The sequence below is a fragment of the Berghia stephanieae genome, chromosome 3, assembly GCF_034508935.2.
Source record: "Berghia stephanieae isolate SIO BIC M18660-M18661 chromosome 3, UCSD_Bste_1.3, whole genome shotgun sequence".
NCBI lineage: Eukaryota > Metazoa > Mollusca > Gastropoda > Nudibranchia > Aeolidiidae > Berghia > Berghia stephanieae.
Window position 1 is genome coordinate 57,759,494 of NC_088362.1, and position 20,477 is coordinate 57,779,970.

At 37.7% G+C, this 20,477-nt stretch overlaps 1 protein-coding gene across 4 annotated transcripts in view; it reads left to right on the plus strand.

The window, feature by feature from the left end:
- Window positions 1-20,477, plus strand: part of LOC144968074 (AT-rich interactive domain-containing protein 1A-like) — an 82,264-nt gene that overhangs the window by 7,116 nt on the left and 54,671 nt on the right. For all 4 annotated transcript variants that reach the window (XM_078906051.1, XM_078906052.1, XM_078906053.1 and 1 more), the window contains 2 exons: window positions 13,954-14,100; window positions 17,600-17,818. In XM_078906051.1, the coding sequence (XP_078762177.1) occupies window positions 13,954-14,100; window positions 17,600-17,818 (366 nt within the window). The remainder of the gene's footprint in view (window positions 1-13,953; window positions 14,101-17,599; window positions 17,819-20,477) is intronic.

Here is a 20,477-nt window from a genome sequence, read left to right on the forward strand (position 1 = left end):
CCGAATGATACAATGGAGTTAACGTCACTCAGGTCTTTGTTATTGTTTTTTTTTTTTTTTGCCGTCCATGTTTATATATCATTCTCACGGAACTATTAATAGTGTGAAATTGACGTCACTCAGGTCTTCTAAGTCTAGCGCATACTATCTACCAGACTATAAACTTTTAAGGTTACATATGGGTTTGTGTGTTGGTCCGTTATACTTCAGGGTGGCAGTGTTGTGTGTTTCTTAGCCCAGCGCACACTGTCTTTTGAGTTGTCGAGAGTCGTCGTTTGCAGTGCTCAACGAAACAAATGATCCCATTGGCTGAACTTTTGAGTACAACTCACGTTGTTGTTTTTTTTTTTTGTCTGGCCGGAGACAGCGATATAAATAGTATGCTAAGAAGCTCACAACATTGCCATCCGGAAGTATAACGGACCAGCACACAAAACGCTGTGTAACCGTGAACTTTTATAGATAGTATGCAGATGATGTCACTCAGGCCTTTGTTATTGTTTTTGCCATCCGCGTTTGTGAGTTGTTCTCACTAAACTGTATTAACCAGACTATAAAAGTTCATGGTTACACATAGTTTATGTGTTGGTCCGTTATACTTCCGGATGGCAATGTTGTGAACTCCTTGGCCAAGCGCATTCTTTCTATAGTCTGGTTAATACAATGTGGGAATTACTCATAGACGTGGATATATAACGTGAGACAATTGATATTTGCCACGGATTTTTTGCAGATTTCTATATCCACTTGGTGATTTCTTCTCACTAAATTCTCTTAACCTATAGATAGAACGAAATTGACGTCACTCGGGTCTTTGTTATTGTTGTGACGTTCATGTTTATGATTAATTCTCATATAACTGTTTTACCAAATTGTAAACTTTTAAGGTTACACGTACATAGATAGTTTTGAGTGGTTGGTCCATTATATTTCCGAATTTTATTAAAACGCATACAATCAATTCTCAAATGCCATGTTTACCGACTTACATTCAATACCCACGTACTGAAGGAGTCCCTAAGTTTCATGTCTCCATATCACTGTCTCCGATCTGGCCTTGTATTTTGGGTTGATGGGGAAGAAAAGCGTAAGGTCAGAAGAAAAAAAAAAAAAAACCCAACTGGTTCCTATCCGAATCGGATTGTGAAACCACTCTTCCGGAGGACTGAATACGTAGCTCAGCGCTACGGTTTTTGCTTCATACCCAAAGGATACCCGGGTTCGAATACCCACTGCTCCTTGAGCTAGTTGCCTCGCACTGGCTCAATATGTGGCGCTGTACTGCGGTTACCGCCTGGGTTATTCCAGTCCTCCCTTGGAATAGGCCCGAGAGACACAAATTTCCTATTTGGGATGTATCAGGGGAATTTTATTTATTTTTTAAAGAAAATGTACCTTGTGTAAAAGCTCTGAGTGATGGCATCTTATTTTTGTTTAGTCTAAAGGTATGCTGGTCGTCAATAAAGATAATCCACCCTGCAACTAAGATATCTAGTTATGTCACCTTATGATTTAAAATGTGTCCTATTCATTATAAGTATTCCGAAGGAAAGGTTACATTCTTTCTTCCAAGGATTTTGGAACTGGAGAAAAGTAGGCGTGACGTCACGACTCGTTATACCCTCGTTTTAGACCCGTGTCGGGCTGTGCGTTTACGAAGGCTACGGGTGAGCAGAGGGGTGATTCTCACTCTTCTTGTATCTGTTTTCCGTTTTTCAGATTGATTTTGTCTTTATCATCGAATGTGATTACTTTGGTTTTCTCTCAGCTGTGTGTGTGTGTGTGCGAGGGGGGGGGGGGGGCATATATTATTGTTGTGACAGTGAATGAGTGCTCTTGAACAGGAATTCAGGTCAAGGGTATGTCATACTAGTCGTGTTACAGTTACATCATCTCCATCATAATCTTCCATCTCTAATGGTGAGGGGATGATTACAGTTTCCTCCGTTAGGTGTAAGAAAGGTCGTTGACTTCATTTTATTTCTCCCACTTTGATCCTTCCTTCCTTCCTCGTCAGTTCCAATAATCTCTCTCTCTCTCTCTCTCTCTCTCTCTCTCTCTCTCTCTCTCTCTCTCTCTCTCTCTCTCTCTCTGTATGAACTCCCCTCCTCGAGTGTAATAATATTTACAACCGTGTTGGCGTTCCTATAATTCTTTTGCCCACCGCTCCCCACCCCGCTCTCATCATAATGGCTTGATAATGTACTCCGTCTCGTCCCATTCAAATCAGTTGAACTCCCGACTCATCCCGCCCCCTTCTCTCCCCTCCCCCTTTCCACCCTCTTTAAAAAAAAAAAGTTTTATTATTATTTATTGCTGGCACGCGACTCCTCTGTCTACCCTGCCCTCTCCCGCCGCACTACTTTTTGATTTTTTCCCGTTCTATTACGCCGGAGGGGGTGGTGGCGGCGGCCTTTTCAAGGTCAATCTTACGCTGTTTGAGTTTGTGTATGTTGTGGGTGTGTGCGTGTGTGTTTTCTGTTTGTGTATGTATGAGTTGTGTGTTCCTTTATTGGATCGATAAAAATAAGCCCCTTGTGACCGAAGTAGGGGTCAGTATACCTTTCCTTTTTCCCACGGCCCCTGTCATTACCCTTCATCAACTGATACCGAACTGACTCAGCTGATTGGACTTGGATCGGGGCAGACCCCTATAAAGCCTTGGCTTGGATTGGTTTATTCCTATAGATAGAACGAAATTGACGTCTCCCAACTCTATATTACTGATTTTAGCTTATCGTTCTTAACATTTTTATTAGTAGTTCTCACTGGAGTTGTATTTTTTTTTTTAAAATCTGACTATTAATATTTAATTAAGGTTACGCAGTGTTTTGTGTGTTGGTACGTTATTTCCGGTTGGCGGATGTTGTGATTATTTTGTCCGAACGCATAGCATCGGGAGCTCAGACTATAAATATTTAAGGTTACACATTGTTTCTTGTTTTTGCTACGTTATATTCGGGTGGCGGTTGTTTCAAGCTAAACCCAGAGAATCGATTTGTCATTACGCTCGTTCGCTTTTTTTTTTTTGTTTTTTTTTTGTTTTTTTTTTTTTGCATACATAGCATAGCAGCAGTGTCAGTTCGATGCTGTATGGAGTATTAATTGTGTTGACTCGTCGGGTTTGGGTTTATTAATTCAGATGAGAGCTGTTTACGCTGGTTTGTTCCCTACATTTCTCGTTTGGTCTTGCTAATCCTTCGATCTTTCGTGTTTATTTTACGATAGTGGATGAGTTATCCCTGTTTTGTTTTTGTATTCCTTCTATTTTTATTGACTATAGTCTACTTCTGATTTTCTTTTAAAAATTTGGTATCGAGTCATTTTATATGGTTTATTCGCTTTCTAGTTGTTGGGATTTTCTTTTTTAATTTGGTATCATTTATTGTGATTTTTTCGTTTTCTGGTTGACACAATAGGGTGCACTTCTATCCCCTTATGTCTGTTTTCCATTATGCTTTCTGTCTTTTGTCTTGGAATGAAATTATTTGCTTTTGTCCTGGCCCATGCCCGATGTTTTGGCTGGGAGAGAAACAGTCAAATGTATAGTTTGGGAGATGATGTTTCTTGTCTTGTAAATGATCTCTCTGTTGTGCATTGTATTATTTTTGTTTTACCTGTATTATGATTTGTAGACACGTGTGTATGTTCCTCTTAGTGGGGACTTGTGCGTTTGTCAGGATGAGACACTTAAGTAATCACAAACTAACTACACCGATATTATGCTCTCGGGAATCTTCACCTGTTTATATATATGTATATATATATATATATATATATATATATATATTATATATATATATATATATATATATATATATATATATATATATATAGTTCTTTTATTTGTCTCTTATTTATTTTTTAAGGGGAGGGGCGACACCTGAAATATCGATTTTTGGGTCAAAATATAAAATTTCAGTTTTTTATTTATTATCAAAGAACAATCCTTTTTTCACATATTTTCAGCACTGATATGGTGATTTGGATAATATAAAGTTTGTAAATCGTCTTTCATAGCCATGGAAGTCGACATGAAAATACCAAACTTTTCAATTTTTTGTGAGAATTCAACTGAAAATAATAGGACTGAAAAGCATTATAATCCATATCGATGTTGTAATTTTTGATATCGATAGTTTAGTCTCCTCTTTGCCCGTCTATTTGACACGGTTTCAGTCTCAAAAATATCAGAATATGGGCAGGGGAGGGGTTTAGAAACTGTGAGTCGTGAACGAAGATTGTGTGTCAAACAGCTGATAAGAGGTCAAGTTGTCAGGTAAATACAACGTGATCACGAATGGTGCGATCTGATTGGCTGACCTTGTTCTCGACCTCTGACTCCGCGCCAGGGATTGGATGTTGAGTCAGGGTGAAAGTTCGCCTCTCTTACTATTATATTTTACTACGATTTGTTTACATTTCGATTGATCAGTTGTTTTATCAAATTTTGACACGTATTCACGTTAATTATCTCTAAATATTTCCAATTTTTACTGGATTATTATAACTATACCTAAAGTGACAAAAAAATCCAAACGTTGGCTACAGTTATTTGCTACAAAAGCCAAGAAAGCAAGAAAGTTATGATGGCTCGTGGTTGACCCGTGACCACAAATCTTTGATTGGAATTTGGTGTGTGATAGTAAGTAGTATTATGATAAAGCGATTCCAAGCAATGCCACAGCGGAAAGAAATGAAATGGGCTATTCTTGCTGGTCTTTACCACGGTTATTACACCAATGACTTCCCTCAACATAGGTATTGTCCTCCTGAACCGGACTCCAGATGCTTTTATAAAAAATATATTGCTGCCCATGTGTAAACTGTTGACACAAGCAGCGTGTAAATACACTTTTGAATTTTGATTTAATTCATGAGCACTTGAAGCCTGTATATGCTTTGTTGAAGTGTTGTGAGATGAAGACAACACAAAATCCAAACGAAAGGTTTCATAATTCTGTTTGGTCAAGATGCCATAAAACATACTTCCATTCCCTAAAAAAAAGTTGAGTTTGGTGCAGAGTATAATTTTGGTCCAACAGAAATAACATCCCTGAAAGTGTCTTTGGGCATCGGTGGACTGAGAGAACACTCCCAGATGTTGAGTCAGCAAGCAGAATCAAAAAGACTTGACCAGAGCATAAGGGTTGCTCAACACAAAGAGAAAAAAAAGACGCAAAATGAAAGCTCAGACCCGTGAAAAAGCCCAGAGGGAGGCAGAAAAAGAACACGGGGGACCCTCATACGGTGCTGATATGTTTTGAGCTGGTTGTACCGTTTTGTCTTATTATTTTCATTCATTGTTATCTTTGATCTCGTTTTTCTCAAAATGACATTTTTTAACACTATTTTTTATCTTATTTTGTCATTTATCAATCAATTTGTTTAAAATTTTGCATGTCTAGAGCTATAGTGATTATCTAAAATCATACAGAAGGAATTTTAAATATCTTTATTATTTTTTGAAAAATTGACATTTTTATGTCAAAAAACATGATTTTTATCATACCGAAAAAATATTATTTTTAAAAATTTGTAAATAAAAATCTATTTAAAATATTTAAAAAATGCTCTGTATTTTTTTTAACAATATACAAATATACAACCATGCCAAATTTCAAGAAAATTCAATGGAAACTTATTGAGAAAGTAACTTTTTAAAATAGCACCCAGAGAAGAGAAAAATCCAAGATGGCGGCCGTCACCATGGCAACCGGACACGCCCACCGAAATAAATCACATGGTTCGAATCCATTGGTCATAGGCAATGTCCCAATATAAAAAGATATTGGATATAATCATTATTCTTGAAAATAGTTTCAGGTGTCGCCCCTCCCCTTAATATTTCTTTCTTGTATTTTCTCTCCGCTTTGTCTGGCAATATTTCATATCCAATTCTCTCACGGTCTGGCTGGTGTGTATTTTAAATTAAATCAACTTTTCCTTAATATTTCAAATTCACTTTCTACACATTTTGTTGGTATCGGCATAACTTATAGGATCATCTACAAATGTAGCAGGTTGTGACATTTATTTTGATTAATTAACATTCTCGTGTCATTTCTCTTGTAAATCGCCATGCATTGAGCACGTACAGTGGACACTGGCGCTCTTTAAATTTTAGTTAATTTATATAGCATTAATCGAATGCCCATTTGACTCAGGATTGTTTTGAAAAGTAGCAAAAGTCTCTAGGATTGAGTCGAATTGTCATTTTATCGTTCGTCGTGGATATCCGCGCTTTACAAAGGATCCCTGGCCAATACGTAACATGTAGAACGGGAACGGCATCTTTTAGGCGATATGACATTTTTTTCCACGACAGAGACGAGGCTGTTAACGGCCTGGTGTTCATTTTACACCTGCGTATGGTGAGAGAATGTGCGTAAAGCGACTTTTCCAATGACTCAACTATGCGCCGATCCGAAAGCGAGTGTCAGACCACATAACCACACAAGCTCTTTTGTTATGTTGGGTTTGGTGACGTTTAACTATTCCGTCAATTATTCATCTTTTAAAAGAAATGTTTGTTTGTTCCCCTAGTACTGATGTCTACTTTTGGTGGTCGCACTTGTGGATTATCACTAGCTCTACTGTGTGTATTACCTTCTGTTTGCAGCGAATACTATCGCCCGCTGTTTATTACTCTATAGATAGAATGCGCTTGGCCAAGGAGTTCACAACATTGCCATCCGGAAGTATAACGGACCAACACATAAACTCTGTGTAACCATGAACTTTTATAGTCTGATTAATACAGTTTAGTGAGAACAACTCACAAACGCGGATGGCAAAAACAATAACAAAGGCCTGAGTGACGTCATCTGCATACTATCTATATATCTGCATACCTGCCAGCCCTTCCGCTTTTGTCGGAATCGTTCCTATTTTCACTCTTCCTTTTCTACAGGCATTGTCTCTAAAATTCCGATTTTCAATAAAATGATGGTGAGTAGCAAAAAATAGAGAAAGGGGGCAAGGGGGGGGGGGGGGGGGCGGAGTTAAAAGGTGAATTAAAAAATAATGGTTGCCAAAAGGGAGTTAAGTATGAAAGTTAAATGCACTCTTTTCCCCCTTCCCCAATCGATTACCTAATACTGCGTATGTAGTTTTGCCAGCTGTGCCCGAATACTGTCTTTATCTGTTTGGTGGCAAAGTTGGTGGTCATTTCGATACAGAATCATCCGTTGTTAATAATAAAGTTTTCTTTTATAGCGCTAAACGCCGAAGCCTTAAAGCGCTTAACAATATACTTATCAAACCATAGACACACTCGTACCGAGCCAAACAGACACACAACAGTCGCACACGTTAACTATGCAAGTTTTACAAAAATGAAATTGGCATTCAACATTATGGCATAAAAAATACGTATAATTTACTCATCAATAAGAAAATGCCTAGGATAAAAATTTCTGGAACTGGAAGAGATGAGTCTTTAGATTTTTCTTAAAATTTTCTACGTTGCCCGCTCTTTGTTAAGAAATTCCTGATTTTGTCTCATTTTTCGAATTATTTTTTTTACTTCCTGATTCCAATTTTAGAATATGAAGGGTTGGCAGGTCTGTATGTGAAATGTATTGTGTGTGTGTGTGTGTTGGGGGGGGGGGGTATGTATATGGTGACGTAAGAATCGTGTTGCGTTGTGTGTAGTCTGGCCTTGAGTGGCGTAATACACTGCCCCGTCTACCTCCATTCGTCATGTACAGGGCAGCCCGTCGACATTGACCGCTCTTGACCTTTATCATATTATTATTATCGAAACTGCCCGCCTGCCTCCTTGTCATTCTAATACTTATGGATAATATTAATATCGGTTGTGCTTGTTTATTTATTATCCCACAGTTCATGTAGCAGGAATGAGGTCGACGTCACACAGCTCTTTGTTATTATTAATTGTTTTTTTAGACATCCCTTTAATGATTAGTTCTCTCTTAAGTTACACCAATCCGACTAAAACCATTAATGTTTACGAGTACCTTCGTTGTATTTTGATACATTTGATATGGCTGGCGGATGTTGGGAGAATTTCCCTAGACGCATAGCACCGATATCTGGCATCTTTTTGGAAAGAGAGAGCGGCGGAGGGGGGAGGATTCCGATGGTTACCTAACTCGACTTGCTAACTGATGCTGCCGTAGCATTTCATTGTTATTATATTTTTCTTATTTGCTGACTCCATGGTCGTTCTCAAATTTTTTCCTGTTATACTGTTGTTGACTGGGCTAATTTGCTTGGTGTTCCTTCAGTATTTTAAACATTGTATCTTATAATTGTATTCAGGATGTGGTCTCTCTCTCTCTCTCTCTCTCTCTCTCTCTCTCTCTCTCTCTCTCTCTCTCTCTCTCTCTCTCTCTCTCTCTGCGTATGTGTTGGATTTTAAAAATATCTCCTGGCGTTTGTCCGTGTATCTATAGTAGATGTCTGTAGCGTGTTTCCCTCTTCTGTGCACCTTTATTTGTGGGACTGCTGTGCTGTCTCGGACATTGCCACATCTGTCTGTAGTATATAGAATTAAGGAGTTCCACTTGATCCGGAACTATAAAGGCTCGTGTAACCATCTTTTAAGCAGTTATAGTTTGTGGCAACTAAAATGTAGGCCTGATCTCATCTGCTATATTAAGGACACGACTGTACACACGTTATGCACATGGGTTCTCCTTCTTACCCTACTTGGGAACTGAGTCTCTTCTTCATGATTTGTAACACATTTGAATGTGATCCTCTTAGTGGGGACCTGTGCTTGTGTCGGGTTGAGGTTTTTCGGTGATCTCAAACTAAGTACTTTGATAGTGTGCTCCTGAAATAATCTGTTTCCTATTTGAACCAGTTCCCCTTTGTCTTAGTTAGGTCCTTTAATTGTAATTGTAGAACTTTTTCCCATCCCATTTTCTTCCTTTTTACTGGCGCTGATATGACCTTAATGTGTTGCAGGCGGCGTAAATCCCTTTAAAAAAACAACAAAAGAAAACCCAACAAATTTTCCTTTTCCACTGCACACCCTTCTGAGCCATAGGGCCCAGGGAGCCGGGGTTTATCCCGATTTTTGCAGCGTGAAACTGTCAGTAGTAATTGTTTGCTACTCTTTGGATGGGACTCTTGTCTATCGCAAATATACCCAGCTACCCATTTACTGCTGGGTGGCGCTGGTCAGGAGGAAAATAATTCTCGACTGCACCTGGGATCGATCTTCGTCCCTTTGCGTGTGACGCGAGTACTCTACCAAATGCTTGTTTGATGTCGCTGAGCTTGCCTTAGCATTTCGTAAGCGCTCTATAACTCTTTTGCCTATAGGAAAGAGAAATAATTAAAGAATCTCCCCTATGCTTGTGGTTGTGTCACTTTTTTGTGTGTTATCCACGGGTTGGAAGTAAGTCTTGACACGTAAATTGCTGTCTGATAGTATATGGGGGTGCAGATTGTTTCGCAGTGCACTGTGTATCGGAGTTTCTCGATCTTGAGCCCCGATTTAATGACCGTTCGTTTTTTCTTTTCCTTGGGCAAGATACTCTCGCCCTTCCGTGAACTGATCGTGCTCCGTATTTGATGGTTGCAGCGCGTATTTTTTAAATTTTAAATATTTCTTCCATTTCATGTGGTGATCGCGTGTGGAATTCTTTGGCATTTATGAACACTTTTGTTTTCCATTGGCGTGCTGTTGTCGACCCCCGTCGTTAGTTAGCAAGGCGGTTTCCGAAACGTAAACAATAATATTGTGTGTGCTACTGTCGTCGTTTTCGTCTTCAAGTGGATTGTGCGGGAGTTGTTTGTAACGAAGAATAAAAGGAGCGAGGGAGGAATAAAATCGGAATTCTTTTTATTTCCCCGTTAACTGCTAAACTCTGGAAAAACACCTTTTTAAAAGTTTGATCAGAGACCTCGTCCTTCCAAATAATATATTCGATAGATCTAAATCCCCCCCCCCCCTCCTCTTGGCAACAACTCTCAAACCTGGGACTCCGCGTGAGTTTTTGAGTTTGTTTATTATTTTTCCAAAATGTGGGTCGTATTAATCGATCTGTAGTTTTGAGCGGCGCGTTTTCTGGCCGAACATTTCAATAAGCGTTTTTTCCAGGAAACGGCCGTTAACCGTTTAAGCACGGGCCAGCTGTTTTCTTGTCTGGCAAGCTTCGGGTTGTACGTTGTGACCCCTGGTATTTTCTCATCGCCGTCGTAATATTTCTCTTCTTCTCCCCCCCCCCCCCCCCCCCCAACTTCTTTTGTTCCTAATCTCTCGGTTATTATCATTATTTTTATTTTTAACATGGTAAGGGGTCCCGGTGGGGGGAGGTGTTGGCATTGTTGTCTTTGTGTGTTTTTCAATTCCTTGATAGAGCCATCTCTAGTTATAAGTAACAAGGCGTTAGGACCTGGATCGAGTGAGACGAATAGTCTCTCTCTCTCTCTCTCTCTCTCTCTCTCTCTCTCCTCTCTCTCTCTCTCTCTCTCTCTCCCTATTTTCTTTCTATCTGTCCGTGGGATCTTGACCTCATAGCGGCGGAGTACTGTCTTCTTCCTATATCTTTTCACATGCTTGCCTTCTCGATGAGTTACTGGATTGTCCTGCACTGCGATCTACTGGAGGGAACAGTCAATCTAGTTATGTTTGGATTTTTCTTAAACATCTCTCTTGTTTATTATTGTTTTTAATGTATATGTAAGCATTAGGTGTCCTCTTGTGGATTTGGCTTGTGTCGGAAGACTTAGGGATTTCAACTAGTACATGGAGTATGCTCTGGAACACAGATCCTATTTGTCTCAGTTCCTTGTTTATTTTCTGAATCTTAATTGTAATCTAGACTTTTCATTTCTTCTTTACTGGCGCTGATAACTAATGTTGCAAGCCCGTAACACTTAAACAAATCAAAAAAATTTCTATCTGTCGCTGCTCTCTACTACCTCTCTGTTGGAATTCATTTTATGGACACGCAATAAAGTTTTTATGCGACATATTAGTTCAAAGGTATCGTAACTCGCAACGATATCATGTTTTCATGTTTAATCACTATCGTCTTAAATAACGATATTTAGTCTAAAATGACACATAACTTAACAATGAGAAATAATTAGAGGCGTCGTGACACACGCGTGGGTGGAGGAGGGGGATGATGATAATGCTGTGTTGTTGATCTGTTAATTGATAATCAGTGTCATTTGACTTCAGTTAGTGCTTCTTTTAAATGGGTTGCTGGCCTTGTTTTCTTTTCTGGTCGAATCGGATGGCTTTTAATATTCGATGTTTGTTTTTTTTTTTGTGGTGTATTGGTTTTAATTTATTTTTGTTTTCTCTTTTTTTTCTCTCTCTCTCTTTCTTTCTCTGTCTTATTTTTCTATCTACTTTTGCTCTCTCTCTCTCTCTCTCTCTCTCTCTCACTCTCCTTCTCTTCTTCTTCTTCTCTCTCTTCTTCTTCTTCTTCTTCTTCTTCTCTTCTTCTTCTTCTTCTTCTTCTTCTTCTTCTTCTTCTTCTTCTTCTTCTTCTTCTTCTTCTTCTTCTTCTTCTTTTTTTTTTTTTTTCTTCTTCTTCTTATTCTTATTCTTCTTCAACTTTACTTTTTCTTCTGATGATGATGAGGAGAAGGAGGAAATAACAGCAAGTAAGGAAAACGGTCATACCTGATAATTATTTGATTTAGCCGTGTGTTGTTTTACCAAAGGGATCAATTCTGCTATGTCAATTATGCATTTTATTTGACGACATATCGATGTCTCTGCTCGTGGGTAATTATTTTTAAATGTCATGGATATTTTTATTTTGACTGCGACAAGCCACCGTCTTTCCGTCTGGTTTCATCAATATGTATATATGGTGATGCAGCCTTTTTTAAATTTTTTTTTATTATTTATTTATATTATTTATTATATATTATTATATTATTATATTATTATTATTATTATTATTATTATTATTATTATTATTATTATTATTATTGTTATTATTATTGTTATTATTTGTGGGACTCGGTTCTTGTGTGGCCTGTGGCCAAACGATAACTTGGTAGATCTCACTCTTCATTGCTGGTCGCTTGTTGTGTTTCTATGTGATTTGGTGAGAATAATATTCCTGTTTGTGGTCTTGTGACCGTATTGATCGGTTAAGGGTGAACGAAATTGACGTTCACTCAGCTCATTTTAGACAGCCGGTTTAAATATTAGTTCCCTCTTGATTGATATTAATCAGATTATAAACGTTCAAGGTTAGATATAGATTTGTGAATTGGTGCGTTATATCCGTCTTGCGGATGTTGTATTTTACCTAAACTACGCATACTATCTTTATATAGTATAGTCACGCAACTAGAGCATCCCATATAATACTTGAAGATCCCACCAGATTTATTACCATCTACAGTTATTATGTCGGTAGTGGTTTAAGTTAATTAGGTTTGGTATCTTGTGCTAGTTAATGTCCTTTATTTTTTAAAATTATTACCCCCTCTTTTTTGCTTTTATTCAACTGTAACGTGTTTAGTCAGTGTCCGTTCATTCCCGTTCATTTTTTTTCTTTTCTGCCACTTTTACTTATTTTATTTTGTTAGTGCCTTACTCTTGTACGAGGTGTGTTTGTGTGTATGTGTGTGTGAGAGAGGGGGTTGCATTATAGTTTTTACGTCAATCGTATCATGTTGCCATTGTTTATCTTTCGAACCATTATAAAGGTTGATATAATTATTTGTTCACTCAACAGTTCGTTATATTATATATTTACATATTTATTTATTCACACGCAAACAGGCGGTGAATTTCATTTCATTTTATAACATAGCATTCGTCATTTTTTTGGTTTGTTTTTATAATAGGTCTATTAGTTGGCATTCGTTTTATTGTTTTATTTGTTGTTGTTGTTTGTTTTTATTAGTGGTTTAGTTCATTATTCATAGTAATCTTGTGTAATGCTGTTGTCATGTAGTTAGTTGTTGATTATAATATCATTGGAACCCCCTCCCGATCATGTATGCATGAAGACGTGTATTGTAAATCTTGGAATTTTTACGTACGAAGTTGCCATTTTTCATTATGTCCTACGTTTAGGCAATGAGCCCTTTGAATCTAAACAATACACATTCTATTCATTGCTTGTTTGCATGCGCACTACCATTTGTAAATGATGTGCCAAAATTGTCGATTTGTACAGCGTTCAACATGAAGATGCAGGCAATTGGGCGATGATTAAGATCGAATGATCCAGTCGGGCTAGGCTGCGTTGAAGGCATGGGTGGCCTTGAGAAGCTGGCTGCTCTTGTTATTCTTTGGATGCCAATTTCGCTGTCTTCTGTTGAATGTCATTACAAACTTGATCTTTTTGTCACAGCAATATTTTAAATGTTTTCATATTGACACAGTTCCTCTGTTTTTGTTTGTTTTGTTGTTTTAAAAAAATATTTTTATCAAGTTAACTCATGATATTACAGAATCAGCATGACACGACGCGGACTGTCATTTTTTAAACTTTTTTACACATAACTTTTCTCATTGGTGATGGTTTATTGCTTGTAGTTTTTACATACTATTAGTTAAGGCTCTGTTGTTTACGATTTGTTTTCTCTCTTGGGTTGCCGAGAATTTCCAAGGGGAGATTAAGCTAGACCATGTAGCTTCACAGCGATATGAATGGGCGATTCTTAGTTTAGAACAGCGATTATCTTGTTATAAGGGACCGATTTATGATATGTCTTGATTTCTGTATTATGGTAGACCTTCATTCTTCAATGGCTTGTGTTGGCAAAAGCCGTATCAGACTTACATTTTGGTCGTAATTTCTGAGATACTAATTGTTAACATTTAGATCACCACGTTGTCTGGTTTTAGAACAATTGTATTTTTTTGTATTGAAGGCATATCTAACTTGGATGCTTTTTTTTTACTCCAGAATGTCTCATAATTTCATTTACGATGTTGAGTTAATTCTCTCCTTTAGTCTTTTTGTTTTCTTCTCTTTCTCATCCTTCCAGCCTGGCGGTGGATCTAGTTCCGACATGAGCCAGGGCCGGCGACCGCCGATGGGCGGGTCCCCTTACCCCCAGCCCGGAAGCCAGTACATGGGGGGCCAACAGATGGCAATGGGACCCGGCCCTCAGAGATTCATGATGCCAGGACAGGTGAGCAGGAATAAACCGGGTTTTTTTTTTTTTTGTGTGATCTCTTTCGGGGGAATGAATATATTCAACCCTTTCCAGCAGGGTTCTCTTTTGGGTTTGGGTCTTTTGGCTTCACACGATGATGATCTGAGAAGTCACTCTGCTTAAGTCTTCTATCTAGCCATATTCTCTATTTTCCTTTTCCAGGTCAGTGTTTGTCTTGATGGAAAGAGTTAGAGGGAGATATTTTTTTCCACTTGTAATTGTAACTCATCTCTCTGCTGTTCACTATTATTTTTTTGTTTTGAATATAGTAGGATGTTCCTCTTTCCATTTTCTCATAATGTTTTTGATTGTAAATTTAGTATAAATTTTTTATTTATTTTTTACTTTTCCGTCTTCTTCCTTTTACCTGGCACTGGAATGTACCCTCAATAACAGAGTTCCTTTCTTTTCTTTTTTTTTTTACCCTTACCTGACTGCAATGATACGTTTTCTCTAAGAGACTAGAGAGCTGTAACAATAATGTTACTTGGAGTCCGTCTTGAAAGCCATACTATCTATAGATAGTGTGCGCTTGGCAAAGAAGCTCACAAAATTGCCATCCGGAAGAATAACGGACCAACACACTAAACTGTGTGTAACCTTAACGTTCATAGTCCGGTTAATACAGTTTAGTGAGAATTACTCATAAACGCGGATGTCTGAGAACAATAACAAAGACCTGAGTGACGTCATTTTCCCGATTTCGGTCATTTTCGTATTATAACAGCTTTTCTTCATATCTAGGGAAGATGAAAACTATTTAAAAAGGCATTATTTAATAAAATACAACAACATGATGGCTGCGATCTATATTACCTTTCCTTGTGCTCGAGGTCATTGGTCACATTGGAATAATGTATGCTCAAAATGACCCACATGGTGAAAAGTGTTCACAGTTTGAGAAATATCCAGCGTCACAATTGGTCATTTTGCTCGACGTGACTCATGGGTATGTTTACAACTTTCATAAAAACAGCACCGTGTTTACATTTGTTGAGAAATATCCAATCGTTTGTACAGCAACAACTCATGTGATGGATCACAAGGTTGGACGAAAATATAGATAGTATGCACTTGGCTAAGAAGTTCACAACATTGCCATCCGGAAGTAAAACTGGCCAACACACAAAACTGTGTGTAACCTTGAAGGTTTATAGTCTTATTAATACGGTTTAGTGAGAATTACTCATAAACGTGGATGGCAAAAAACAATAACAAAGACATGAATGACGTCATATTCGAACTATCTATGAATATAGATGTCTCCCATTGTGTACTACTTTATCAATGGGTCAGATATCACATTTTATCTGACCTGTATTTCATTAGAGACAAAGAGGAGAGCGGTGTTACAGTTATAATGGAATTATTTGATCCGATAGAAAAGGACTCGAATTTACGATGCCTTTCGAGTCAAAACACTCATCGGTAAAATTACTAATATATGATATTGTATAGATGGAATGACAATGACGTCACTCGGCTCTTTGTTATTGGTTTTAGACAGCCATTTTAATGATAGTTCTCCCTGAATTCTTTCAATTGGATTCAATAGTCTGATGTCACGTCGCCCTGCAATGGCGGCCATCGTGGTTCTAAACAAAGAAAATCGGTACTTTTTATTCAGAACTTTTTAAATGTTTTGTGATCAGAATATGTAAAGTCAAAACATGATCAGTTATCTATTTTTTCCCCCTCTGGATACTCTTTTATGCTCGTCGGAGAAATATTTCATATCATAAGGGCGTCCGCCATTGTTCCGATTGTTTAGAGCCAGTTACTAAGTTACCATGCGTCATTACGAGGGAAGTGACGTAACGACTGTTGAAGCGTATTCGCAGATAAACGTTTATGGTTACACATAGTTCTGTGTGTTGGTAACTTATATCATCTATAGCACCTTCTGCAAAGAAATTCAGGAATAAAAGTATAGGTAGAACGAAGTTGACGGCACTCGGGTTTTTGTTATGGTTTTTAGCCAGCCATTTTTACGAGTAGTTCTCTTTATTAATCACTCTATAAATGATCAAGGTTACACATTGTTTGTTTGTTTTTTTGTTTTTTTTTTTTTTGTTTTTTTTTTGTGTTGGTACGTTATTGTCGGCTCAGGAATCATTCGTTGTAAGCTTTTGAAATATCAAAACAAAACGTAGGCATAATCTATTATAAACGCACGGGAAAGGAATGGATGCTCTTATCCAAAGAAGAAGGAAAAAAAAGCATTTTGTTGACACACTTGACACAATTCTGAGTGACAGATGTCAAGTGTCAATCGGTACACAATTACAATTGGCCGATGCCGGTTGATTTAAACGGTTCGTTTCCACTACATTATTTTTGTTTTCATTATTTTTGTTTTGTTTTGTTTTTTTTCTTTCTTTCTGCTTTCGTGCTAATGAATGTGTATTCCTTGAACGTTGAATTGGAGAATAATGGAGCATCTTCGTCCAGAAAATAAGCCCTGGTATCACCACTGTGCTTTTGTTTTGATGAGACAAGACCTGCCTACGATTACGAAAATTTCTTAGAACTACGAATTTTGGGGTCCTATTTGACACTTGTATAAAGATTTTTAAGTCTAGAAAACGAAGTTGTGTTGCCAGTATATATAGTATAAAACGGATTTTAAAGAATTACTTTAATGTATTTAAACACATATTGATAATTTTTAAGGGTAGTTATAATGTCTACTATGTTATTTATTACCCCTGAAACTTACAAATTTTTTTCCAATTCCAAATAGGCAGGTCTGTGAGACGTTTTGTTATCGGTGGAATTTCCAGCTCTTTGGGGTGGGGTCTTCTGATCTCCTATGGTGGACAGGAGGTCACTTGCTGTGCCTTCTAACCCCCTAGATCTCTTTTCCAAGTTGCTTTCTACCTTTGTACGGTTTTAGTTTTGGGAGATGATTTTTCTTTTCTCCTTATAATCATCTCTCTGTTGGTACTGTAGTTATTGTACTATTTATATATTTATTTATTTATTTATTTGATTATTAAAATTATTATTATTATTATTATTATTATTATTATTATTATTATTATTATTATTATTATTATTATTATTATTATTATTATTATTATTATTATTATTATTATTATTATTATTATCGTGTTTTGTAAGCATTTGAGTGTGTTCCTCTTGGTGAGATCCTGTGATTTGGAGTTCGTCCGCGCGACGACAGAACAGCCTGGGTTGACTTATTTGTAAACTGTCAATTCCCTCGTCGTCGAGGATACGACTAAGTGTTCGTCATAGTATTTAATGAAATGATGTGTGAGATCTTTAAATATTATTAGTGGTTCTTCCGATCCTGTCAGTTGAGAGACAGTTGATTTTCACAAGGATAGGGTTTCTTGTTTTGTTTGGTTGGTTCCCCCCCCCCCCCCCCCCTTCCACCCTCTTCAATGCGTAGATTTGAGTATGTAATCGATTATTATTAATTTGACGCCTTCATCATTAATCTCGATTTCAGATGGCCAATCAAATGTACAACCAATCCCCGATGTATATGCCCCCGTCCCATCAGCAGCAGCCACAACAGCAACAACAGCAACATCCTGCACCATCGGTGTCCCCTGCAGGCGGGAGAGCCCTTACCCCCCAACTACAGCAAATGCAGAATATGATTACCAACTCTCCCAAACAGCCATCCCCCGCCCCCTCCATCTCCTCCGATCATGGATCAACACAAGTGAGTTACTTTTTTTTTTTCTTATTTCTTTTCCAGTCCTGCCTACATGATATTGGAAAATGTCTTAGTTTTCAGGGTGGAAATAATAGTGTAGGCACCATAACTTACTTCATAACATACCAATCTCTCCTTACCAGGTTGGATAACGCTTCAACTTGCTAAGTTAATGTGCTGTGGTCTCACTGTGGCACTCAAACTTCATTTTCAACAAGTTTTATTGAATTTAATGTCTTTATACAGCTCTGCAATTGAAGCCAAAAATTCGTAGAGCTACCAAGCTTTTCCTCTCGCTTATCTGTTCTTTCAAACAGCAAAAAACAAGAACAACAACATAAAATGATAATAAAAAAGAGGTTGAGGGTCGAAATTGCTCCGTACAGCCTATGTTATACAGTTGCCAATGAGCGCAGTATTACTGGCAAATCTTAAATTGTAAAACTGTTTTTTTTTTACTATTTACGTAGGAGTAATGTGTTTTAAAAATGCCTTTTTGCTAAGATGATGCGGTCATTTAAATAATCGATCGAAAAATGTGTGATAACTAGCCACCCATCTGGCGATATAGAAACAATAACATCGGTCAGACTGGATGGAGTTCCTGACCTCCCATAGTGGGCAGGGAGGTACTTACAGTGTCTTCTATCCCCTTATATCTGTTTTCCAACTTGCTTTCTGTCTTTGACTTGGAATGAGATTACTTGGTTTTTTCCTGGCCCTGGTTGTATACCCTGGCTGAGAGGGAAACAGTCAAATGTATAGTCTTGGGAGACATTTTTTCCTTGTAAATCATCGCTCTTTTATGCATTGTATTGTGTTGTTTACTATATGTTTTGTAAACATTTGAGTGTATTCCTCTTAGTGGGGTCCTGTGCTTGTGTCTGGATGAGACTTTTAGGTGATCTCCAACGTACTTTAATAGTGTGCTCTTTGAATTTACATCTGTTCCCCATTTGAACCAATTCCCCTTTGTCGTACCTTTTCTTGGGTGCTTTAATTGTAATTCTAGAACTTTTTACTTTCCCATTTTCTTCCTTTTTACTGGCGCTGATATGACCTTAATGTGTTGGGAGTGCCGGAAAACCCATTAAAAGAAAAACAAAAAAACAAACAACGGTCAGACAGAGGTCCGTTTCATTCACGTTATTGTTTTATAAACAACCAACTATGTTTCTCTGAGCAACTGGGAAGGTGTGTCACGAATTCCATGTTTTGATTGGTCAAAAAAAGTCTACTGGTTAATTGGCTAACAGCTGGTAATTGTAGACTCGCGTGAGACTGAGACTGGGACTGGGACAAAAGGTCGTATCGAAGTGGATGCGACAAGTGGGTTATCTCACGATTACAACATGATTGCAACCACTTTATTAAAAAAAAACAAATCTCGATAAGATGTCGATTTGATATTGGAATGTACTTTGTTTCCAATGACATGGAGTTGTTTTTAGTACATATCTCTAGTCGTGTACTTTGTCCACCGTCACACACCCGATCGAGTTTGTCCACAGCACCTCACCGTACCTTGTAATCCACATAGATTTCAAATTGTATATTTGAACCTAGTCGTCATGCAATACTTTTGGAACCCTATAGGAATTTTTTTTTTTTAATCTGAGAAAGTGTGTATCAAACAGTGCCAGAAAAAGCTATATAATACGAACTAGAAAAAAAATAATCCAGAGGCAGATTTTTTATTTTTTGGCATGTTTTTTTTTTCCATTTATTTTTCTTTCTTTCTTTATCCGGCACTGTTTGATACGTACTTTTTCAGATTCTCATCTTGCCTGCTCCCCCTAATTTGTCCATTTGCAATACTTTTGGTGTGGGGCTCGCTCTCTCTCTCGCCACTAGTGATTATTTTTTTTAAAATCCGAATTAATTTCTGTCTGTCACATCTAGACACTGAAGGAAAGGAAAATATCAGTCGTCCACTTGGACTCTTTTTCTTTTTCTGATCCTGATTTTCCTTAGATCTGTAATTTATTGATGTTTGTTTCGTAAATTATTATTATTATTATTAACAACAAGATATGAAGTGAGTAGAAAAGTGCCAGAAGACAATAGAGAATAAAAATTTTTCGCGGCGGTGGTGGGGTTTGAACCTGCGACCTTATTGGTACGACAACTCCGCCTGGCAGGTGAGAGCGTGGCTCTACCGTGTGAGCTATCCACGAACACAAAAATATTCGTTTCAAACCCAAGTCATTTCTAGATCCCTCTCTCACCCACTTCTGGGACCGCCGATTCGTTCGCCCACCACCATCGCGAAGTATTTTGACTAGCAGTTAAGCTTAATAGCCAATATTCTCAACACAAACATATAACATAGAAACGATTGAGACATTGAGTATGCTCCGGTGTATGGGGTGAATTTTTAATTCAGAAAAGTGAGTGGAGCAGGCACTTATGTTGGTAACAACAAGATATGAAGTGAGTAGAAAAGTGCCAGAAGACAATAGAGAATAAAAATTTTTTATTCTCTATTGTCTTCTGGCACTTTTCTACTCACTTCATATCTTGTTGTTACCAACATAAGTGCCTGCTCCACTCACTTTTCTGAATTAAAAATTCACCCCATACACCGGAGCATACTCAATGTCTCAATCGTTTCTATGTTATATGTTTGTGTTGAGAATATTGGCTATTAAGCTTAACTGCTAGT